This window comes from Odocoileus virginianus, chromosome 18 (genome assembly GCF_023699985.2).
Source record: "Odocoileus virginianus isolate 20LAN1187 ecotype Illinois chromosome 18, Ovbor_1.2, whole genome shotgun sequence".
NCBI lineage: Eukaryota > Metazoa > Chordata > Mammalia > Artiodactyla > Cervidae > Odocoileus > Odocoileus virginianus.
The window spans coordinates 23,385,753-23,411,990 of NC_069691.1; the positions used below are offsets into that span (position 1 = coordinate 23,385,753).

A 26,238-nucleotide genomic window follows, 5' to 3' on the forward strand; every position below is an offset into this window, starting at 1 on the left:
GTAAAAAAAATTTGTTACTACAGCAGATATTTGGAAAATGAGGACAGAAAATGAAGGATACTTGCATTATTTCTGTTTCTTTCACATAAACTCTGAGTCCAGTGATGGCAGGTATCATTTCTCATAGACTCTCTTGTAACATCTGCTTCTAAGAACGTACCTAAATAATAGTAGGTTTGATGTGTACATGACATTGGTAAAATAGCCTGAGGCCAGATCATGGAGTTTTCTGAAATTTTTTGGTTGTCACTCTCTACATCTTGAAGAACTGTTTGAGAATATTTAATAGGGAAAGGGTAGGATCAGAATCATGCTTTAGAAAGTGTGATCATATAATGGCTTACAAGAGGAACTGGTCATAGCAAGAGACTTGGAGAATGCTTTTAGGAAGGAGGAAAGAGGGTGGGGTCAGAGGGATCTTGACCCCAGAGTGGTCATGATCCCCAGTGGGTGTTTTTCTGAACCAACTGAGATAGTAGTTCTCAAATTTTGGGCTTTTCAGCACTTATTTATACTTTTAATAATTTATCATGGACCTCAAAGAGCTGTTGTTTATATGGGTTGTATCTATCCTTGTTTATTGTATTAGAAATTAAAACTGAGAAGGTTTAAAGATATTTAAATCATTAAAAATAATCTGTTACATAATATTCATATTTTTCTAAAAAAATGACTATGTTTTCCTAAACACAAAATTTAGTGAGAGAAGTGGCATTTTTTAATGGGTTTTTCAAGTCACTAGTGTCTCAGGGTTGATAGTCGCTTAGTCATATCTAAGCGACTGTCCTCTTTGTGGCCCATGGACCGTGTAGCTTGCCAGGCTCCTCTGTCCATGCAATTCTCACTAATATCTAGCTTAAATAGAATCCCTCTTCCAGAATCTTGTATCTGCTTTTTGCATTTAATCTGTTGTGATATCATGTAGCCTTCTGCACATTCTACCTTACACAGATGGGAGAATGAGAGTGAAAAAGGAGAATAATGTCTTGGTATAGTTGTGATAGTGGCTCTGATGCCACAGACCCAGTGGTCCTCGGACAACATTGTGAAAACCTCTGCTCTAAGATATTTAGCAGGAGATTCCTTCTCTTATCTCACTCTATGTAAATGATGCAGGCATCTTGAGGCAAGATAACAGTTTTCCATTCTTGTTTATAGACCTTCAGGTCACTCTGTCCCTGACATGAACCTCAGAGATCTAATTACATTACGAGACAGTAGTTCTCCAACAAGAAGTCATGGAGTTATTTGGGGGAGCATTAAGCCATAAATTTTGGCATAGAACTCTGGCAAAATTTTTTAAGCAGAAAATGGGTTTGGGGTGTAAACTCAAGTTTCTGCATCTTAAGACATATAAAATATTTTAAACTGTGTTTGTAAGATTTTCCTTTCATATTAATTTGCTAGTCTATTACTTTTGTCATACATGTATTTATTAATAGATAATTGATAGAAAATTCAAAGCTGTTTGAAAAATACAGTGACAAACCTTAAAAAGACAAAAAATTATATCTTTTACTGCATATTTCTTCATGAGAGCTGGGGAATTTTTTCTTTTTTTTTGCTATGGATGTAATGGATAGATGGATGTATGTGTGTGTGTGTCCTCTTTCTAGTTTCCCATTTATGTTTTCTTTATAGTCTATGATTATAAATGCATAAGTTTTTTAGATAAAAATTACCTTTTTATTAATACAAGTATTATAAAAATGATGAAAAGCATTAAATGACAGAGAAAATTGAAATCACTCATAATCCTGGCATTCAGAGAAACAAGAGCTGTCAGAGTTTAGTGTCTTCCCTTCCGATGCTTTTTCCTCGTTTAGTGCTCAGTAGTTTTATTTTTTGAACAGGTGTGGTATCATGGTAAATACAGTTTGGTTTTGTCTCTTCTCCCTCTCATTTTAACACATAGTGAATGCTTTGCTATGATTACAGATGTTCTTCAGTGGGATGATTTAACATTCATTGTATCTCTCATTTTTATTGGTAGGACGATTTTCTTGAGCAGGGGAAGCAGATAAATCTAAGGTGGAGAGGGACACTGGGGGCCGCAGAGCAAGGAGGGTATGATGGTTCCTGGGGTTGGGGTAGGGTTGGCCCATGATGCACTGAGGGGTGACCAGATCATCACTAGCCCATGAAGCCCTTTAACCTCTGTGAACCCACTGCTAACAGAGGCACTTTGCCACCAACTCTGCCTCATTTCCTGCCTTTTCTCCGCAGAAAAACAGAAGGCTGTATTGAATAGCATAGAATATTTGACCTATTTACTTATGTTATAATCCATGTCTGCCATCCCTAGCTGTGACTTTCAGGAAAACTGTTGTTGCCTTAGAGTCTGTAAAGGGAAAAGACTGAATTAACAGCTCTCTGAGGTTCCTCTCAGTTTAAACATGTTTGCTTTATTTTAAGTAACATTTCTTTAAGAAGGTGAACCAAAGTCTTAGATAAGGACTTTTTTGAGTTCTAGATTTCTTTTATATTAGAATTTTGTCAAGAACTCCTTTAGAAGAAATCCACTGGCTGAAGCATAGGAATCTTTTTATACTAAGATTTTAGTGTTACTGGCATTTAACCTTGCAGATGACTCTTTTATCTTCCTGCACTTCAGTTGAGTTCATTTGCTGAGTCATGTCCAACTCTTTGCTACCCCATGGACTGCGGCACACCAGGCTTCCCTGTCCATCACCAAATCCTGGAGCTTGCTCAAACTCATGTCCATCGAGTCCATGATGCCATCCACCATCTCATCCTCTGTCGTCTCCTTCTCCTGCCTTCAATCTTTCCCAGCATCAGGGTCTTTTCCAATGAGTCAGTTCTTTGCATCAGGTGGCCAAAATATTGGAGTTTCAGCTTCAGCAGCAGTCCTTCTAATGAATATTCAAGACTGATCTCCTTTAGGATGGACTGGTTGGATCTCCTTGCAGTTCAAGGGATTCTCAAGAGTCTTCTCCAGCATCATAGTCCAAAAGCATCAATTCTTGAACGCTCAGCTTTCTTTGTGGTCCAGCTCTCATATCCATACATGACCACTGGAAGAACCACAGCTTTGACTAGACAGACCTTTGTCAGCCAAGTAATGTCTTTGCTTTTTAATATGCTGTCTAGATTGGTCATAACTTTTCTTCCAAGGAGTAAGCATCTTTTAATTTCATGGCTTCAGTCACCATCTCCAGTGATTTTGGAGCCTAAGAAAAGAAAGTCTGTCACTGTTTTCATTGTTTTCCCATCTGTTTGCCATGAAGTGATGGGACCGGATGCCATGATCTTAGTTTTTTGAATGTTGAGTTTTAAGCCAACTTTTTCACTCTCTTGTTTCACTTTCATCAAGAAGCTCTTTAGTTCTTCACTTTCTGCCATAAGGGTGGTATCATCTGCATATCTGACGTTAATGATATTTCTCCTGGCAATTTTTATTCCAGTTTGTGCTTCATCCAGCACAGCATTTCACATGATGTACTCTGCATATAAGTTAAATAAGGATGGTAACAATATACAGCCTTGATGTACTCCTTTCCCACTTTTGAACCTGTCTGTGGTTCCATGTCCAGTTCTAGCTGTTGCATCTTGACCTGCATACAGATTTCTCAAGAGGCAGGTCAGGTGGTCTGGTATTCCCATCTCTTGAAGAATTTTCTGAAGTTTGTTGTGATCCACACAGTCAAAGGCTTTGGTGTAGTCAGTAAAGCAGAAGATGTTTATTTTGAACTCTTTTGCTTTTTTCGAAGATCCAGCGGATGTTGGCAATTTGATCTCTGGTTCCTCTGCTTTTCTAAATCCAGCTTGAACATCTGGAAATTCTCGGTTCATACACTGTTGAAGCCTTGCTTGGAGAATTTTGAGCATTGCTTTGCTAGCATGTGAGATTGTGCGGTAGTTTGAGCATTCTTTGGCATTGCCTTTCTTTGGGATTGGAATGAAAGCTGACTTTTTCCAGTCGTGTGGCCACTGCTGAGTTTTCCAAATTTGCTGGCATATTGAGAGCAGCACTTTCAGAGCATCATCCTTTAGGATTTGAAATAGCTCAGCTGGCATTATATCACCTCCACTAGCTTTGTTTGTAGTGATGCTTCCTAAGGCCCACTTGACTTCGCACTCCAGGATATCTGGCTCTAGGTGAGTGATCACACTATTGTGGTTATCTGGGTCATTAAGATCTTTTTTGTATAGTTCTGTGTATTCTTACCACACCTTCTTAATACCGTTTGCTTCTGTTAGGTCCATACCGTTTTTCTGTCCTTTATTGTGCCCATCTTTGTATGAAATGTTCCCTTGGTATCTCTGATTTTCTTGAAGAGATCTCTAGACTTTCCCATTCAATTGTTTTCCTCTGTTTCTTTGCACTGATCACTGAGGAAGGCTTTCTTATCTCTCCTTGCTATTCTTTGGAACTCTGCATTCAAATGGGTATATCTTTCCTTTTCTCCTTTGCCTTTAGCTTCTCTTCTTTTCACAGCTATTTGTAAGGCCTCCTCAGACAACCATTTTACAATCATTTTGCCTTTTTGCATTTCTTTTTCTTGGGGATGGTCTTGATCACTGCCTCTTTATAATGTCACGAACCTGCAGTGGGGTGGCTTAAATATGTTCATCCACCAGATGGTGCTGTTGGACAATAAATTTTTCTAAGGCTGCAGGTTTCTAAAATATTAAATATTTTAAATAAAATATTTAAACAGTAAGATATTTAAACTGAGTCACCAGTGTCCTTTCCATTTTGTATTTTTATCATGTTAGGATATGATTTATCCTGAAATAAGGAATATTTTGAAGCCAAAACACTAGCTGTATGTGTAATTTTCACATCCAAGGGAAAATACTGTCATTCTAGACATGCTTTCATGCTAAGAGAGAGCTATTGGCCTTGGATTGTAACTTTTAGATTTTCATTCTGTGTAATAAAGCTTCTATTTAATCAGAACTCATTGTCTGCCAGCATATTATGGCTGATATTTAGTGAATGAAGTCTTAGCCTGATGATCTCAAGTTATGCCATCCAGACGGGGTTGGGTGGGGTGTTGTAATAGTACTTCTATTTATTTGTCACATTGCATGTAGAATGTTCCATCAATTCTGGAAGCTGTATTTTCAGAGGAGTATTGTTAGAGAACTGTTGATAGAAGAAGATTTTGCTGAGATGCCGGCTGACTTCAGAGTACATGACTGCTGACTCGAAGTGTCTGTCTTGCACATGAGAGGGTTAAGTGGGATCACTGTGGGGAAAAGCAGTTTTGGCTGTGGAAGTGCTAAATTGATAGAGACACACATGAGTCCCAAATAGAGTTCCATGCCTGAGGGGGAAAAGGGTGACAAGTCTGGCTGAGATGGAGAGTTTGGGTAGTTGTTTGCCCTTGCCAGCTTCTTAGCATTGGTTTCTCAAAGTAAATCACCACCTGTCTGTGGGATTTTGGGGTTACTGGGGCAGTTAGAGTCATGAGTTCCAGGAGTATGATTCTAATTATGTTCTAAATAAAACAGGATTTTTTTAAAAAAAGAATATCACTAAAATTATAAAATGATTTTATCTTGTTTCTAGGTTTATGCATTTAATTTTTAAAAAAATAATGTTTCATATGTTCTACATCAGAAAATGTCTTTAATATTCAGGCAAATTATTAGTATTTTCTTTTTCGTTGAAGGAATAATGTTGAGCTTATGTATATGATCTAGATTTTTTCATTATGAGGAATGAAAATGAGACCATTGGCAATATCTTAAGTTGTTTTTCTTCATGTAGAATAAAAGGGTGTTATTTGAGCCCTCTGCCAGGTGTTATTTGAGTGTGTTAAATCTAAAATTGCTTTAAGTGCGAAGCAGCATTGAGGGAGAAATGAAGTAAGGTGGAAAAAACAGCTAGAAGAAACAGGAAAATGTAGATAAAATACTGTAGAAATAGGGAGAAACAGATATATTCTCTATGTTAATTGTAATTTTCCTGGCATAAATAGTTGTAAAGAGGCTCAAGCCCAGCCCACAGTTTGGTACCTTTCAAAAGCTGAGTGGCTTAATTACTTCTTTAATAGGATCACATTAACATCACAGACTCTGATAATATTACTTTCTTACTCAGATCCACCAGAGAATGGGACAAGTTGGGGACCTGTGCATTTGGTTACTAAGGAGATGTATTAGACATTATTTTACTGTCAGCAGTAGTTCAGTTCAGTTGCTCAGTCATGTCTGACTCTTTGCAGCCCCATGGACTGCGGCACAGCCAGGCTTCCCTGTCCATCACCGGATCCCGGAGCTTACTCAAACTCATGTCTATCGAGTCGGTGATGCCATCCAACCATCTCATCCTCTGTCGTCCCCTTCTCCTCCTGCCTTGAATCTTTCCCAGCATCAGGGTCTTTTCCAATGAGTCAGTTCTTCGCATCAGGTGGCCAAAGTATTAGAGTTTCAGCTTCAGCAGCAGTCCTTCCAAGGAATATTCAGGTCTGATCTTTAGGATGAACTGGTTGGATCTCCTTGTAGTCCAAGGGATTCTCAAGAGTTTTCTCCAGCACCACAGTTCAAAAGCATCAATTCTTCAGTGCTCAGCTTTCTTTATAGTCCACCTCTCATATCCATACATTAATACTGGAAAAACCATAGCTTTGACTAGACGGACCTTTGTCAGCCAAGTAATGTCTTTGCTTTTTAATATGCTGTCTAGGTTGGTCATAACTTTTCTTCCAAGAGGAAGCATCTTTTAATTTCATGGCCGTAATCACCATCTCCAGTGATTTTGGAGCCCAAGAAAATAGTCTGTCATTGTTTCCATTGTTTACCCATCTATTTGCCGTGAAGTGATGGGACCAGATGTCGTGATCTTAGTTTTCTGAACATTGAGCTTTAAGCCAGCTTTTTCACTCTTCTCTTTCACTTTCATCAAGAGGCTCTTTAGGTCTTTGCTTTCTGCCATAAGGGTGGTTTCATCTGCATATCTGAGGCTATTGATATTTTTCCCGGAAATCTTGATTCCAGCTTGTGCTTCATCCACCCCAGCATTTCTCATGATGTACTCTGCATATAAGTTAAATAAGCAGGGTGACAATATGCAGCCTTGACGTACTCCTTTCTAGATTTGGAACCAGTCTGTTGTTCCATGTCCAGTTCTAATTGTTGCTTGTTGATTTCTCAGGAGGCAGGTCAGGTTGTCTGGTATTCCCATCTCTTGAAAAATTTTCCACAGTCTGTTGTGATCCACACAGTCAAAGGCTTTTATAGTCAATAAAGCAGAAATAGATGTTTTTGTGGAACTCTCTTGCTTTTTCGATGATCCAGTGGATGTTGGTAATTTGATTTCTGGTTCCTCTGCCTTTTCTAAATCTGGCTTGAACATCTGGAAGTTCACAGTTGACGTACTGTCAAAGCCTTGTTTGGAGAATTTTGAGCATTACTTTGCTAGTGTGTGAGATGAGTTCAGTTGTGCGGTAGTTTGAGCATTCTCTGGCATTGCCTTTCTTTGGGATTGAAATCAAAACAGACCTTTCCCAGTCGTGTGGCCACTGCTGAGTTTTCCAAATGTGCTGGCATGTTGAGTGCAGCACTTTCACAGCATCATCTTTTAGGGTTTGAAATAGCTCAACTGGAATTCCATCACCTCTATGAGCTTTGTTGTAGTGATGCTTCCTAAGGCCTACTTGACTTCACATTCCAGGATGTCTGGCTCATTTCAGGATGATCATACCATCATAGTTATCTGGGTCGTGAAGATATTTTTTGTATAGTTCTTCTCTGTATTCTTGCCACCTCCTTTTAATAGCTTCTGCTTCTGTTAGGTTCCTGCCATTTCTGTCCTTTATTGTGCCCATCTTTGTGTGAAGTGTTCCCTTGGTATCTCTAATTTTCTTGAAGAGATCTCTAGACTTTCCCATTTTATTGTTTTTCTCTGTTTCTTTGCATTGATCACTGAGAAAGGCTTTCTTATCTCTCCTTGCTATTCTTTGGAACTCTGCCTTCAAATCGGTATATCTTTCCTTTTATTCTTTGCCTTTTGCATAAGGCAAAGGAGTCAGTAGTAGAGATGTTAACATAAATGGCAAACTAATTGTTTAGTTTACATTAAAAATTTGAGGCAGGTGGTCTAGGTCCATGTTGCTTCTGTGATGCCATCAGAGACATGCACTCCTAGCAGTTACTTTTGCCACCTTCACTATGACATACTTACCCTCATGCTCTTGTGGTAGCTGCTCATTGTGTCCAAATGTCTGGTGAGGGGGAAGGGCATGGGATTTGAGCCTGCTCAGACAGCCTCCTCAAAGCTTTCTCCTGGAACTCCTCCTGCCCAGTTATTACTAGTTAGATCTCACTGGCCAGAACCATGCATAACTAGCCTTAGCTGTAACTACTTTCTTCTTTCATTTAACTGAGGTTCTATTAGTAAGAAGGTAAAAATAGATGCTATGAACATAGGCAGTCTCTGTTGTAAAAGTGTATTAACACAAATGATTTTGAAGTACTGTGTTACACTGCAGTATAATACACTTTCAAGAGTTGAATTAGACAAAGGGCTTAGTAGTCTAGAAAATATGAATGAAAGTAAAAGTGTTAGTTGCTCAGTTGTGTCTGACTCTGCAATCCTATGGACTGTAGCCACCAGGCTCCTCTGTCCTTGGGCTTCTCCAGGCAAGAATGCTGGAGTGGATTGCCGTTTTCTTCTCCAGGGGGTCTTCCCCACCCAGGTCTTTAGCAATGCAGGCAGATTTACTCTCTGAGCCACCTTGGAAGCCTTAGTCTAGAAAATATGAATACATCAGTAAAAATTGTAGTGTTTTAAATTTCCTATATTTACAAAGAAATTGTCAGGGTCTGGGTTTGGAATTTTACTATTTTCTTAAATGTTGAGATAATTGATCCTCTTTAAAGGAGAACAAGGCTTTTATGGTTCAGATTCCTTTTAGGATTTTCTGCAAGAGTCATGTGTAGATGTGTAAAATAAAGTCAACAAGTTCTATTTATTATTTCTGTAAGTTTCTTTTTTCTTTCTTTCTTTTTTTTAATAGAATGCATGTCTGAGTGAATCCATGAATCCTGCTCTTGGCCTCATGCAGTTTTTTTCAAATCATCTTTTTGATTGGTAGTCCTTAAAAAAATAGAAAAGTAGAAAATATAATCACCAAATTATTAACTTTCCCTTCCAATCATTGGGGGATTGAGGGAAGTCTTTCCCTCCTTGATTATATAGAAGTTTAGAATTGACTTTCTGGCTCATCGATTGGCTGTGAGGCTTTAGGCACAGTAATGCCAGCTCGGGTTAGAGTTTTCTATTGTCACCCTTGAATTCTGGTTACACAGTAGTGAGCTGTGAGATCTTGGGTGAGTTATCTGACTTCTCCTGGGGCAGCTGTCTCATCTATAAAATGGCACTAATAATAGATCGTAGTTCTATTTATCACCTCATAGGGTAAAATGAGATGAATAAGTAAAACACCTAGGGCAAGCCCTGCTCCATATTATGTACTGAATAACAGCTGCAACTGGTGGCAATATTAAAGCAAAATGGGACAAAAATCCTGAAGCCCTAATGAAATGTTCACTAGCTGATTCTGACCAAGAGAATTGTGAAGAATGCTGTTCTGTGATATTCATTTACTTAGAAGTTCAACCCACAGCCCAGCAGTTTATTTTTTCTACCATCTGTTGAAGCCTGTCATGTCAGAGCAATGAAGGATGTTTGTTTAGAGGTTATTACTAAAGAAAATGTGCCTGCTCTTTTCATGAGATACACTGCTATCCTCTTGTCAGTAAGACAGGGTGCCAGGGCAGAAATGGTACCGTGGAGTGTGACTCAGGAGATGTTCTCTTTTTCATGACTTTTTCTTTATCATATTTTTAGAATGTATTATCTCATTTTATATGTGAAACTTACATTTTAAAACACAGTGATACATTGAGAACCCCAAGCCCATCATGCAGTCCCATAACTAAAACATTACTGTTGTGCTGCTCAGGGGATGCTCTTTCTACAGTCCTTTGCTATCCCACCCCATCGCCACGAGTGGCCCAAACTTTGTGTTTGGTATCTTGCCTAAAAAAACCCAAAAAGCAAATTTTGTTGTTGTTGTTGTTGAAGTGTAGTTGGTTTACAATGTTTTTTTTAGTTTCAGGTGTGCAGCAAAGTGATTCAGTTACACATATACATGTATCTATTCTTCAAATTCTTTTGCACATAGGTGGTTGCAGAATACTGAGCAGAGTTTCCTATGCTACACAGTAGGCCCTTGTTGGTTGTCTGTTTTATTGATAGATATAGCACTGTGTACATGTCAATCCCAAACTTCCTAATTACCTCTCTCACCCACCCTTGCCCTCTAGTAACCATAAGTTTGTTCTCTAAGTCTCTGAATCTGTTTGTGTTTTGTAACTAAGTTCATTTGTATCATTTTTTTTTAAGATTCCACACATAAGTGGTACTGTATATTTGTCTTTCTCAGTCTTAACTTCACTCAGTATGACAGTCTGTAAGTCCATCCATGTTGCTGCAAATAAGATTTTATTCTTTTTAATGGCTGAGTAATATTCTATTTTATGTATGTATGACATTATAGAAAATAATTGTTTAAATCTAGTTTTGACTATGCTGGGTCTGTGTTGCTGTGCGTGTGGGCTTTCTCTAGTTGCAGGGAGAGGGGCTTGCCCTCTGGTTGTAGTACGTGGGCTTCTCACTGTGGTGGCTTTTCTTGTTGTGAAGCGTGGGTTCTTGGTGCACGGGCCTCAGTAATTGTGGCACGTGAGCTCAGTCACGTGGAGTCTTGTGGCACCAGAGCACAAGCTCAGTAGTGGTGCATGGGCTTAGTTGCTCTAGGGCATGGCGGATCTTTCCTGATCAGGTAACCCATGTCTCCTGGATTGGCAGGCAGACTCTTTATCAGGGAACTGCCAGGGAAGCCCCCACATCTTCTTTATCTGTTCCTCTGTTGATGGACATCTAGATTGCTTCCATGTCTTGGCTATTGTAAACAGTGCTGCAATGAACATGGGGGTGCATGTATCCTATTGGACCATGTTTTTCTCCAGATATATGCCAAGGAGTGGGATTGCAGGATCATCTGGTAGCTCTGTTTTTAGACAGATGCATATTTGTAAACAACATATTTAGTTTAGCTTATTTTTGACTGTATTAAAAGTATAGTATCACTTTATTAGTCTTCTGAGACAATCCCAGACATTGAGTTTTCTGAGTTTATTCATATTATTTGTGAGCTATTATTCAGTCATTTCCATTGCTTAATGGCATTCCATTTTGTGAGTATAGATTTTATTTTTTATTAGCCTGTTGGGATATTTTCTTTTTCTTTCTTTCTTCTTAAAATAAATATTGCTGCTATGAACCCATTCCTGTGTATGACTTCTGGTGTACTATATATAGGTTCTCTGAAGCACTTATCTAGGAATGAAAGTGCTGCCTTGGAGAGTATTCAGCTTGGTCAGATACTGTTGTCTTGTTTCTCAAAGACCTTGTAGCAAAGTCTCCCCTTGCACTGTATAAGACAGCTTTACTGAGGTATAACTTACATACCACAAAATCCACCCATGTTGACTGTATAATTCAATGATTTTTGTGTAACCATTACCACCAGGTTTAGAACACTTCTGTCACTTTCAAAAACTTCCTCATGTTGACAATATTCATCACTTGATCCTCTTCACTTTATTACTTACCAACCTTTGACTTTGTAAGTCTTGTGGCTTTAAAATATCTTGTTTGTGAATTTGCCTTTCTCTGACTATAAATGACTTAGAATATCCTGTCTTGTCTTTGTTGATCATTTGTGTTTCTTGTTTTTTCCTCTGCTTATTTTCCTATTAGATTGTTTGATTTTTTTTCTTATTATTTGGAGTTTTTAATGTATTCTAGATACCAAAACCATGCCAGTTACATTTGTGGAATTATTTGCTTATTTGCTTCAATTTCATCTTGATCTTCCCAGACTTTTTCCTGTCTTTTATTTTCCCTCTGTGTGTGTGTGTGTGTGTGTGTGTGTGTGTGTGTGTGAGTGAGAGACAGAGGCAACAGGTTAATTTTAATTCTGCCACCTAAAGCTATATAATGGTGTATCAGATTCATGGAACTATTGTACACATTCAGTAACGTGACAGCGGTGCAATACCACTTAGTACCTCAGAATCAGGAGTATACAATTTTGAATTGTTTAAACACAATCACAGTCTTAAAAATAAAATCAGAAACCATCCGCAGTTATATAATTGTCAATTAAATGTTACACACTTAATAGTTGATATAATAGTTAATATCTAGTAGGGAATGTTGAAAGCAATTTTAGAGTCTCAGACTGTTGTACTCCTAACATTCCTGTCGGGAATGTTTCTTGAATAGATATGTGACTGGCCAAAGATGGGTACAAACAGGATGAGAAGAAGTAAAGTTCTACCATGATTTCAGTAATGTTCACTGTTTTCTTTGTCAGTTAAAAGTGAACAGCAAGAATTACAAAATTTACATATATACAACGCATGCTGTAAAAGGATGTTTGTTTACAGACATGTAAAAGTACTTCATAACTATTGTGATAAAATAACGTATAAAGATAAATAGCAAAAACAGTAATCGTCTGTGAACTTGCAAAATCAGTTCCCTATTTTATATTACATGAAATAAAAACAGTTTTAGATTACTTGAATCTCTTATCTAGAAATACTTGAAAAGGAATACAGACAGAAATTATTATTTTTACCCTTGGACATGGCTATAAAAATAGTTAGAAAAGAAAACAAACCACGGGGATTTCTCTGGTGCTCGTGGTTAGGAATCCGCTTTGCAGTTTGGAGGATGCAAGTTTGATCCCTGGTCTGGGAACTAAGATCCCACATGCCACAGAGCAGCTAAGTCTGTACCCCCACAACTAGAGAATCCATGTGCCATCCCTCATGATGCAACTAAGACCTGATGCAGCCGAATAAATAAATCAATCTTTAAGGGGAAAAGAAAACCAACAACCAAGAATACTGGAATGCCTGAGTCCAGAATGAACCCAGATATTTGGCCATATAGAACATTATTGACTTCAAGAGTAGGAATAATAATGAAGGCTTTATAAGCAGTTTTTAATCAATAAATTTAAGAGGCATTTTGATATTTTTGCCACTGGAAAACAAAAGCTGTAGTATCATTAAAGTTCTGAGAAGTCTGTTTTATATAGCTTCAACTCAGTTGAAAGTGTATTATTTAAGGTAAACTAAAATTGACATCAAATATTTTTAGAGATGGTATTTATAGTGTCTTAATGAACAGAGATTTACATTTTAATATAATTGGTTTCATCGGTGTTCTCTTTTAGTGACTTTATTTAGTTTTGTATTTTTCTCACTCCTGGGACTCTGAATACATGAACTATAGACGTTCTGTCCTAAGTATTGCTTAACTTTAGTTTTCAGATTCTTCATCTCATCTTTCTGTGCTGTACTGTGTGTTCATGTCTTAAATTTTCCCTTCTGGGTAAGTACTTCTCTTGTTTAATCCTTTCAGTCAGTTTTTAGTTTAATAATGATACATTAAATGAAATGATATATCAATGATATACTAGTGAAATGCTGTATTTCATTTCTAGAAGTCTACCTTGTCTTTGTGATTCCATTTTTAAATTTCTTTAAGCATTTCAAGTTTTTTAGCATCTGAAAATTCTGATACCAGCAGTCCTTGGGGTGGGGAAGGGTCAGTTGTTTTTGCTAGCTTTCTCCCATGAGGTCTTACCTCCCTGTATTTGTGGTGATCTTCAGTTTTATGCTTTGGCTTGATCCTAATTTGTGGAAAATTTGTAAGTCAAAATGGAGGGTGCTTTTCTCCCAGAAGGATTGGAGTTGTTTTTGCCTTGAACCAGAGACTTAAATGACTTCAAGGTCTCAATGGTCCAGACTCAAGGGAGGGGTCCCAAGCTCTCTGTAATCTTTTATTTGATTGAGCATTTCTCTTGTTTTTTTCCTCTACATTCCTTCTTGTCATACTCATAGTTACATTTTTAAAGCGAGACTCTTTTTTTATTACTGTGTGGTGCTTTTTGTTGCAGACATTTTTTGTTTCTTCAAAACTTGCTCTACATTGGTTATTGACTAGACTTTGAGAAAGAAAAGAAAGCACTGCTGTAAAATTGTAGGTATTTTGGTGTATAAAAATGCAAAAAGGAAAAGAGGTCTGTTTTTAAAGTAAAAAGTTTGGAGAATGTGAGATATTTTCATGGAAAGGAAGAAGCAAAAAGAGCTATCATGTCACACATTGTAATTAACTTTAAAGCAAAATGAATTTTACATGAGTCTGATTTTATTATTGTGTAAAGATCCTAAGGAAACCCTCTATTTTAAATGTGACCAAGGCTCTCATTTTAGTTGTTGAAAGATTCAGTTTTCCCACATTACTGTGTGAAATTGATTGAATTTTGAAGTCTTTAAAACAACCAAGTTTTATTTTTCTTTCCTCATGTGCATTACCTTTGAAACTTCAAGGACTTATTACAGCCTTATGAATTGGTGGCAGTAATTTACATTAGCCTATCTTTAAAGTAAGTGGAAATTTGGAGGATAGTCTTCTGTTTGGATCATGTTCCTCTAGTAAATGTTAGCTGGGCTGCAGTAAGGGTCTTAGAATGGGATGGTGAGAGCCAAATGAGGACAAATGCAATCTTGTAAAAAGTACTGAATAAAAGTATTTGAAAACTTTAGTGGGAAACTTTAATAATTTCTTTTAGTATTTTCTCAGAGTTTTATAACACCTGGGAGATGGCTCTTTTCTCCTTTGAATTATTGGCTTTTTTAATGAAATTATTTTCATAAATTTATATATTTTTCAGAAATTTTTTGGGGGTCACTTTGGGTCCAGCTTAGAGCTGGGCATGTGGCAGTGAAACTCAGGAGAGAGATGAAGGCTCAAAGCATTGTTTGGAAAGAGCTGCGTGGGGATAATGTTGCAGGTGCTGAGGATTATGGCAGGTGGGGTGGGGAAGAGAAACATGTGGGTTGGATGTGGACGTTGTTGAGGAAAGATGTTAATGTTTTATGTAAACAAGGTCCTGTGATCAAGTAACATTTGAAAATGTAGAGTTAAAGCAAAGTTAATAGGCTTCCTTATAGCATGACCTCTTAGAAACTTCAGAGTACCTGCTGGCACTGTGACTTTGTAAGAGGAGAAGAAAAGGAAACCAATATTTTTTGACCATAGCCTCTTGGAGGAATAATGTTCATTAGAAATATTTTAGGGAGAACTAGTTTGCTGTGATTTTTGCATTGTTTCTCTGTATTAGATGGGAGGGCTCCTTACTGGTTTGGTTTCTAATGTGGCCTATTGCTTCCCTGTCTTGCATCAATTTCCCAGTGACCTAGCACAGTCACTGTAGAGCATTCTAGATGCTCACAGTCCCCCCAAAAAGGAGCTCCTTGGCCTGGATGTGTCCTGTGTTCCGTGACCCAGGCCCAGAGCTCAAGGGTGTGAACTCAGACTTCGCATGGTCTCTCTGTGTAGGTTTATAGAGGCATTGTTCATGCTAATGCCAGTTTGAGGGTACTCGCTTCCTCTGTGAAGTCCGAAGCCTGATCCTCACACACATCCTGAGTGGCTATGGTGATGAAAATTTAGCAGTTCTTTCATGTTACTCTCTGATTCTTGTTAGATTGATGATACAGAGATTGAAAAGAAGGATCCTTGATAAACTTCTCATTTACACATGTGTGCACAAATTATGGTCCAATGGTGAATTATTTCAGTAAACCAGACAGAGACAGGGCAAATAGACACACAGAACAGGGCATGCCTCGAATGCACTGCGTTATCAGAGTGAAGGGAAATGGGGACCAGGGGGAAATATTTGCTCAGTGGACGTCAGGTGAGTTGCAAAGACTGCTCAAACACCTGTTGGACATTGTATGGAAGAGCTTTATTCGAGGGGGTGGAATCTGGGAAGAGGCATTTGTCTGTGAACTTGTATTGGTGTATAGACTTTCTGAAGAGACTTGATGGCTTTAAGCTCTGAGTGGTTTGGCAGATTCCAGCCTGTCATTGTGTTGCTTGTTTGTAGCTGGTGTCTTTCTGGAGACTACTTTTACACTAAATCAATTCTGTCCCCAACCCTTCTAATAAAAGTGAAGCAACTTTTATTAGAAGCTTTGCCAGTGTTTTTGTAGGGTGACTGTATGCCTGGGTGGGAGGAATGTAGCAGTTTTATATGTTTGCCTGTCATAAACTTTAGCTCCTTGGATCTTTGTTGATTTTTAGTGCTGAGAGAAGAGGATGGTATATTGCATTTTAACATGATCAGAACTGAAAGCATAGGATTTCTAAGTGAAGGCCTAGAGTCAGAGAGATTCAGGCTTATCTTTGCCACCCACTGCTCTAGGAGTACTCGGTTTTCCATTTGTTCATTTGGGTATGACATTGCTTATGTTACAGGATTATTTTGAGTAGATGTAGTGTACATGTATATGCAGTATAATGAGATAGACTGTGGTGTCATACTTCTCCCAAGTGACAAATGAGGTGTCCTCCTTGTCTGAATCTCTGAAGGAGACCTGGTGCTCTTTAGAGTTTGAGTAGAACCTGTCCTTCTAGGCAGCTAGCGAGTTCAGTCAGTAGTAGAGAGCAGACGTTGGAGAAGGAATTTGGAAACACTAGGATTTATTCTCAGCCCCTTGTTATACCTGTTATTCTTAATATTTTAATAACCTCTTTTATTGAAATTATGTGACTTTATTTTAGCAAAAGAAATTAAGTTTTAACATCATGGCAACCTTGGCCCTTCCCAGAAGAAATTGATGCCAACATATTATTAATATTTGCCCATTAAGGGGAAGAATTTCAGTAGTGAATTTCATAGGACCTTTTTTTTTCTATCACTTTATCACGTGTTTGACTTTTGTTTCCAGTAAGATTTACTGGAGAATAGTGGAAATATTTATTTTGTCAGTTCTAAAATATAAGAAGCTTTATTTTCCAGAGATTTTTATGTCCTTTAGCTTCTTTAGTCCTCTGAGCAGCTCTGGGTGGGTACCTCATGCTTTCACAAAGAAAGAATGGGAGCTCTGGAAATCGCAGTGATTTTTGCCCTCGGCAGTGGCAGAGCTGGGGCCATAATCTGGGTCATCTGCCATCACTCTTTCTTCTCTTCCCTCATCCCTTTAGACCCACAGGACTAGTTATGTCAAGGGATTCAGCCTAAGTTATTTCTGAAAGGTAACATCAATCAGAAACAAAGATGAGACTTCTTCAAATGTAGGAATTTCAGAAGAATAGTTTGTTCCTAAATTTGCAAGCTCATTCAATTTAAAAATGATTCCTATAATATGGTGCTCATTTATTACTTCAGATTCATTGCCTCAATAATGACTTTTAAATAGGAGGACTCTATTATTAGAGTGATTGGACTAGGGTTAAGAGATTGCATCACTATAAATAGAGTTAGATAAAATATTTTACATAATTTGAACTTTCATGAGGTCTCATAAGTTGGGACCTAGGATCTTTTCTAAAAGGATACTTAACTTTGAACAATTTTCAGATAGCAAGCTTCCTGCTGTGGGTTTTAAGTTATAGAATGGCTGTCTTGGGGAGTTTTGGAATTACATGATTTCCCCCGATACTTTTCAGTTATATTACATGAGGCAGAGCTTCATTAACTGCCCCATCAACAATTTTCCTGACCCAAAAGCACAGTAAGTATGATCAGTACATTGATTATATTATCATCTAAAGACTATAATGAAAACAGAACAATAAGGAAAATACTAGCCATGGTTATCTGTGAGGCCTTGGCATAATTACCAGGGAGGGCCTTTTTGGTATACATAAATAAATTTAATGTCCGTCTTTAATAGTATCATGAGGAGGTTGAACTGGATTTAAAGACACTGCCATTTCATCATGATTACAAAAAAAGTGGGTCCTATCACTGATATTTAGTATTTTATTATGAGAAAAGTTTACGAGAAAAATAGTAAAAATTGTAAACAGTTGTGAATTAGAGTGCATTAATAAGTGATTGGTAAGTTTTAATAAAACTAGAATCTTTTCCTATCATTTTAACTTTTATCCCAGTGACTCAACTTTTTCTGTCTGTTACCAGCCATGTTGTGTTATTGTTATAAAACTACATTATTCCAACAATTTTACCAAAGTTTGGATAAATATTTTTAGCTGTTATTCTTTGTTTAAAATTCCCTGTCCGCATAAGAGGTTGATATTTAGTTGAAGAAGCAGTAAAAGCACAATGATCTGTGACTTAGAATAGTGCTAAGGATTTTTCCAAAATTAGAGTTGGGTTTTCAGGAAACGATGTATCACATGCCAGGATTGAATGGAGCTGAAAGAGGAATGACAGAAGATACATTTTTTAGTGGTATCCTGATATGATGTCTGATGTTTAATGACTTAAGTAATGTGCAAATAAACAAGCTAAAAACCAGAAAACCCCCCAAACTACTTGGTGTTCCAAAGATGGAAAGCATGCTGCAGATCATATGCTTTGAATCAATGATGTTTTATTTTTTACTAACAGCTGATGGGAGTAGGTCCTTAATTCTCTGTCGTTTGGCATAATTTTATACTAATATTTATATAGAACCACATTTTGCTGGTATTAATCTTGGATAATTAATCATGGATCTGTATAAATATATATATGTGTGTGTGTATGTGCCTTGGATACTTATTGCTTTATTTTTTACATTTCTAAGCGAGTTAAAATATACAGTATAATAATTCTGGCAGATGATGGTTTGATCAGTAAATGTCACCTTCATGAGTTCACTAATGTTTGTCTTTTTTGCCCCTTCTCTCTCTCCCCTGTTTCTAGGATGTGGATGAGTGGAACATCGCTCGCCTGGACACGGTCTTGGATGTGGTTGAGGAAGAGTGTGGCATTTCTATCGAGGGTGTAAACACCCCGTATCTGTATTTCGGCATGTGGAAAACCACGTTTGCATGGCACACCGAGGACATGGACCTCTACAGCATTAATTATCTCCACTTCGGAGAGCCCAAGTCTTGGCAAGTTGCATGTTTAATACTCATTTGCTTTGGAATTGAGATCTGAGCAATAGGAACCCATTGAAGATGGTTTTTTCCCCCTTTATCTGGCAGATTCAGATTTATATGAGCTGTAAGAAAGTTCTTGACTGTAACAATTAATTATTGCAGAGTCTTCCACTCTGCCTAGGGTTTTGCTAAAAGCATAAAGCTAATGGTGATTTGTATATCTAAATTTTGCCTACAGACCATTTTGTGGGTCATGGATTGATAGGTATTTTAGTCTCAAAGAATTTGGCATCCTGAACTTCTCTGAGAATTTGCTGGAAGGTATGGGGGATCTAAGTTAGGAGTGAAAATTCACTTCCTGGATGTACCTGGTGATTTTCTGGTCTAATCTCTGAATAAATGACAGATTCCATTTAGTATGTGGTGAGTAGAGGGATAGGAGGGATGAATCAGGAGGCCTGTTACCACTTTTTCGGTGATGGATATGAGGAGAAGAATAAGAATGTGAATGTGTGTTCTTAACTTGCAATTACCTGTGTCATCTTTCTGTGCAACGATTTTAAGATTTATTTTTCTGTAGAATGCATCATATGGTACCCAGCACACATTTGTGATTGTTAGTCTGTCAGTCACCCTGGAGTTCTTTGTGGTCAGGCAGTTTCATGTTTGAACTTGTTTTTGTTGGTTTTAGTCTTAGGAAGGGCTTTCCAGGTGGCACAGTGGTAAAGAATCCACCTGCCAATGCAGGAGACACGGGTTCAATCCCTGGGTTAGGAAGATCCCCTGGAGAAGGAAATGGCAACCCACTCAAGTATTCTTGCTTGGAAAATCACATGGACAGAGGAACCTGGAGGGCTATGTTTCGTGGGGTCACAAGGGTCAGACACGCCTGAGTAACTGAGCACAGTCTTAGGAGAGCTTAAATATCAGTTCTATTTTTTTTATAATACACATATGTGGAGAATAATTCACAGACAAAATCATGTGAAGTATCAACTTGACAAGCCAGGAAATACTGAATATGCTCTTTCTGCTGGTTGTGAACATGATAGGATGCTCTTCAGGTGCTTGTGTCAGCCCAGTAGCTTTCTTGCCTCCAATTTAAAGGTAATGGCCTCTTTTCAAGTTCTCTTGCTGATCAGGTTTTGAGTGCAATCTATAATTTCTGCCTGCATCTTGCTATTACTTGCCCTTGAGATTTCATCATTTGGTGAAGTGTGAAGTTGTAAGCTTTCTCCAGCAAATTCAAATACAGCAGAAGTTCATAATGATCAAAAATGACATTTAATCAGCAGGAAAGCTTTAGGTGGAAGGGCAAAGCTCTTAGGACCTAGAAAAGAAATCCAGGCATTTTCTGGTTTGCGATGGAGTTTTATGATCTGAGAAAAATTTAGTGAGAAGCTGTGTAACTCATTTTTAATAGTGTTTTACTTACACATTTTGTTTGGAAAATTTTTAGCATTCTACTCTCTTAATGGAATAAATAAAATGTAAACATTTTTAATAGGTGGTCTAGGAACTAGACTTTGACAGAATGGGATGGAAAGATGATTTCTTACACAAGTGTTTTTTTTGAGGACCAGCTTGTGAGCACATGCTCCAGGCCTGTGAGTCTTTCGTCTTTCTTCAGCACCATGGTAGAGTCTTTTGGAGTGTCATCTTTCAGTACTTTTGGGAATCGACTTTGAGAGACTCAGAGAAATATTTTAAACAATGTGTAGGCTCCTGGGAAGTTTCTTAGCTGCATAGTTATTCCCATGATCTTCCTGTTACTCACTTTTATTGTGAGTAAAATAGGCAAAATTAGTAAATTCAGCATCTTGGCAAAATCTATTACATAGGCAATATACACTTCCCTTAAGAAATCTGAAGTTAGGGGGTTCACTGGTGGTCCAGTGGTTAGGACTCTGTGCTTCCACTGCAGGGGGCACAGATTACGTCCCTGGTTAGGGAGCTAAGATCTTGCAGGCCTCATGGTATGGCCAAAAAAAAGCAAAAACAAAAACAAAAAACCCTGAAAAGTTAGTTGCAAAACTCTTCTGTAGATTTGGAGAAATTCATGACAATCATGACAATGCCTGGGACATTTTAGTATTGGAGGAGTTGAAATGAAGTCTCTGCTTTCTTATTATGAAAAGTTATTTTTTTCCCCTTCTTTTTTGGGCCAAGACTTAAGTTGTCTCCTAAAGATTGCTTGGGCTTCTTTGGGGGCTCAGATGATAAAGAATCTGCCTGCAATGCAGGAGATGCAGGTTTGCTCCCTGGGTTAGGAAGATCCCCTGGAGAAGGAAATGGTGACCCTACTTCAGTATTCTTGCCTGGGAAATTCCATGGATAGAGGAGTCTGGTGGGTTATAGTGCATGGGGTAGCAAAGAGTTGGACACAATGGTGATTAAACAATAACAAAGATTTTTTAGAGGAGAATATTCTGTTAGGGATATGACTGATTCTAGAGTCTTACGTCTTTGGAAGAAGGCCATGCTGTTCATGAGTGAGAATAAGTACACTAGATTCCAAAGTATTTCTTTCTCTCAGAGTATCTCTTTCTCTCTAAATATAGAAAATGTATTTTCTGTATTTAGTTATTCTATTCGTTTTCAAGCATATAGACTCCATTATATGCATTAAGAATAGATTTATACTATCACTATTATCTTTAACCTTGGTCATTATTTATAATGGTGAAATAATAAAACATAGCAGTGACTTATGACAGTTAATCTACATTCCATTTTCTAAGATAGCTACTGTAGGAAAAGAGTGATATAAATGACTCTAAGGCTATTCCCCAGTAGGCTTATGAATGATTATATTAGCTCGGCATAAATAATTTTGAGTTAAACTTTATTATCATAAAGTTTCCCTGGTGGCTCAAATGGTAAAGAGTCTGCTTGCAATGCAGGAGACCCAGGTTCGGTCCCTGGGTTGGGAAGATCCCCTGGAGAGGGAAATGGCAACCCGCTCCAGTATCCTTGCCTGGAGAATTCTATGGACAAAGGAGCCTGGTGTGTTACAGTCCACGGGGTCGCAAAGAGTAGGACACAGTTGAGCTGCTAACACTTTCATTTTTCTTATTACTAACATTCACCTCAGTAACCATCATAATATATTTGAGTCAGCTTTGAAAGGTGGTAGAAGCATACAAATTCATGTAAATATGGGGAAGTGGGCAGTTGCGTGGCAGACTCAGACTCAAGCAGCAGCAGACAGGGCTCTAGTCCTCACTCTGCTACTGATGTGTGATGTGTGTGGCTTTGGGCACAGAGCTGTACTTCTGTGGACCTCACCTACAAAATGACAAGGCTAATCAGGATGCACTCCAGTGCTCTAATTCTGTAATTTGTGATAAAAGCACATGGGTATTTTTACCCAATGTACAAAACGAGAGGATGCCGAGGTGACATGCAGTTGGGGTGTGTGTGTGTGCACATGCGCGCACATGCCTGTGCCCTCGCTGGTTTCCTTGTCTGGTGTCCTCGGCTTGTTGAGTGCCTTTAATCTCCTCCAGGGGTGCCCTCTTCATGCCTGACATCTCTGCTCCCGGCAGTGTGTCTTCCTCCTGTCTGATCTCATTGTCTGGTGTTCAGTTTCAGTGACCTTCTCGTCTTCAGTTTTCTCCTTAGACACCAAGTTCTGGTTACAAGTATTACAAAGACTGCCTAAAATTCTCTCCTTACTTCCATGACTGTGCTTGCTACTCTTTTTTGCCCTTGTGTTCCTTAGATTTTGCCTCAAGGCTTTCTGGACCATGTGTTGCCCCACCTTAGACTTCTGTCTTTGTACCTTTTAGGTGCTTGTGACCACTTCTGCTGCCCCTTTCCAGTGTCTGCTTTGAAGTTTTGGGGCTATGTTTTTTCCTTTGAAATTGTCAGAACTTAACACAGGATCTGCCTAGAGGCTTGATGCTTTGTTAAGTAATTCTCATTTTGAATCAGTTCAGTTCAGTCGCTCAGTCGTGTCTGACTCTCTGCAACCCCATAAACTGCAGCACACCAGGCCTCCATGTCCATCATCAACTCCCGGAGTCCACCCAAACCCATGTCCATCGAGTCGATGATGCCATCCAACCATTTCATCCTCTGTCGTCCCCTTCTCCTCCTGCCCTCAACCTTTCCCAGCATCAGGGTCTTTTCCCATGAGTCAACTCTTTGCATCAGGTGGCCAAAGTATTGGAGTTTCAGCTTCAGCATCAGTCGTTCCAATGAATACCCAGGACTGATCTCCTTTAGGATGGACTGATTGAATCTCCTTGCTGTCCAAGGGACTCTCAAGAGTCTTCTCCAACACCACAGTTCAAAAGCATCAGTTCTTTGGCACTCAGCTTTCTTTATAGTCAGGAGAGTATTAAATTGTTTTGGATCAGTCTGTTCAGGAGCAGACAGGATAATATGTAAAATGTTTTATAAAGATTCTTGACTCCAGTGTAATTATTAAGAACACCAAGCTTCCAGAGATTTCTGAGTAGCTTCTCATAGGCCTAGCTCCAAGTAGAAGTTGTGAGACATGGTTTTCTGGGTATAACATGTAGCAGATTTTGCCGAGTAAGTGTTCATGAACACAGGTATGTACTGAAGAGACTTTAGAGGAGCTAATGATTTATTTAAACATTTCTAGCATGAAGGTTTAAGGAAAAAGAGAAAGCTTAAAGTAGGCAGATAGAAAACTGCTATGGCAGTCAGTGGTAGCATATTTATTTTCTTGGAATTAATATTGACTTTGGAGCCAGAAGACTTGTTTTAAAAATCCCAGTCTGTCACTTGCCAGCTGAATGACTTAGGGCAAATCACTATACTCCATTCATCATGAATTTCTCTAACTGCCAAACAGAGGTGTGATTTATTCTCTATCTTAATAGGATTGCTTAGAGGGTCCTGGAAAATGCTGTGTATCAAGGTGTCTTATAAATTGTAAAAGAACTATTCAAATATTAGTAGTTACTATTGTCTTAATAACTTTATAAAAATAGGTAATTTTTTGGTCATAGTAATTACTTAGAGCCTGAACTTGGCATGATGTGTTTCTGTGTATGGTTGAGTGGGAGTTTCAAGGGTCAGTAAAATAAGTTTCTTTCCCAAGCATCATGTGTGACAGTGGTTAATTACTGCGAGATACAGAATTTAGATGGTGACTTGAATCTCTGTCTTTGAGAAATTATGTCCAGATACAGTGAATAAGATACTTTCAGGTTTACTCTGTTGAGCGTGAGAGAGGTAGAGTTTAAGGGGACTTGTCTTAAACTATGAAAAGGGGAGAGGAGTTTCTCCGGGATGTGTTTTGGAAAATTAAGGATGGGCTGAAGCATTTTGGACTTGGCTAAATTTTACTCAGTAAACTGTGCAATTTTGTTAAATGTAGCAATAAGAAAGTGTCAGATTATTCAGCACAATGTATCTTCATTCCTTGCTTTTTCTTCAGATCGATTTGTTTAGTGCTGTGTAATATTTTAAGTGCACAGATTTTTACCCCAGAGTCTTGTGTTTTGAGTTCTGGCATTGCTTTTTACTGAGAATATCACCCAGGGAAATTATTGCTTAACCCTATGCCTCCTTTTTCTTATTTTATTTTAAAATTTTATTTATTTATTTGATTGCTCTGGTTCTTATGGCACATGGGATCTTTGATCTTCGTTGCAGCATAAGAGATCTTCACTTGTGGCATATGGGATCTTTATAAGTATTTATAAATTGAAGTGTTAATAAAATGAACTGCATGAGTTATTCTGATCATTTAGGCATATGTATGTTATATATTTTTAGATAATAACATTTTAAAAGGTTTAAAAAATTGGAACTATACCCCCCAAATATGGTATTAATTTTGTACTCAGCTGCTATCTATATTTGTAGAGAGAGATAACAGGAAGCAAAAATTTTTATTGGTCAAATGGATGATATTTTAATTAGGCCTCAGCCTGACTTAGAGATAAACGTAGCCACACTGGCACACACACATACATCTCTGCAGTCCAGACAGCGAGTCCCAAAGACCCCTGCTTAACATTGAGTCCTCTGAGGAGAGCGTCAGGGAGGTCTGGTGCTTGTGATTTTGAAGGTAAATCTCAACGCATTTTCCTGAAGTGATGAGATGCAGTGTCTTGTCACTCACTGACTGATGACTGTGGGTTCTCATACAGGAACTCTAAACTTGTATTAATTAAGTACTTTTTATACCCCTGATAAGCATAGCAGGAGCTTGTAAATTCCTTCAGGATTCTTATTTCCTTGTAACGACTTTTTCACTTAAAGCCACCACCATCACCACCTACAAGATCTCCAGTAAACCATTTAAATGAAAAGAGACTATTGAATTAAATCCTAACTCTTAGGGAAAAATCAGAAGGTTAATGCAAATTTATTTACCATGTAGTTCATGGAAAACAAGCATTACTGATGCTAGCTTTGCTAATTACTCTACCAGATATGCTACTGTTATTGCCACGTTGCTTCAGTCTTGTCCGACTCTGTGCGACCCCATAGACGGCAGCCCACCAGGCTCCGCCATCCCTGGGATTCTCCAGGCAAGAACACTGGAGTGGGTTGCCATTTCCTTCTCTAAATATACCAGATATAGTGGTTCACAAATGTTACCTAACTTACTTATCTTTATTCCTCTATATTTCTCTTCATCCTCTTCAAGCTGTTTAGTTTAGAAACCACTTTGTAGAAAATATATGTTACTTAATATTTGTGTAATAAAATTTTTTCTTGAGCATATAGGAAAGCAGCTTTTTTTTTTTTTTAATTGCACTTCTGCAAGTAGGCTGGCAAATAACTGTTACTTCTATGACACTGAATGTGTTCATTGCTTGTAAGCTTACTTTGCAAGGTGTAGAGCTTGACTAGGAGATGAAGTATGTTCTTTGTCTTTGGTGACTGCAGGTCATTTCATGTGTGCCTTTTTTTGTGTGCCAGGAATTGTGCTAATCAGTTTAAGAAATCATCTCAGGTAAGCCAGACAACAGGTATTTTGGGTAGGTGTTTTTTTGCCGCACTTTTAAACTAAGGACTCTGAGACTGACTTTCAGAGCCTTAACTTCTTTATCTGGGGGACTAGTGAGTCTTGCATCTGGGATTTTAACTTGATTTAATGAAATCTTCCCATTGATTTAAAGTGAAAAGGGAATAGTGAAGATGAAGGAATAGGCAAGAAGAAAGAGTGCTTGTGTTGTTTTTTTTTTTTTTTTTAATAACACCAGCTTTCTTGTAATGAGGTTTTCTGCAGAACCAAAAGAGAAACCAGCCTCTTACATTTTGGGACAAAACTATGGCATAAGAGA

The 26,238-nt window shown here is 38.2% G+C and overlaps 1 protein-coding gene across 6 annotated transcripts in view; it reads left to right on the forward strand.

The window, feature by feature from the left end:
* KDM4C (lysine demethylase 4C) overlaps nt 1-26,238 on the forward strand; it is a 400,301-nt gene that overhangs the window by 45,463 nt on the left and 328,600 nt on the right. For all 6 annotated transcript variants that reach the window (XM_020904553.2, XM_070480461.1, XM_070480462.1 and 3 more), the window contains exon 5: nt 18,780-18,973. In XM_020904553.2, coding sequence (XP_020760212.2) covers nt 18,780-18,973 — 194 coding nt within the window. The remainder of the gene's footprint in view (nt 1-18,779; nt 18,974-26,238) is intronic.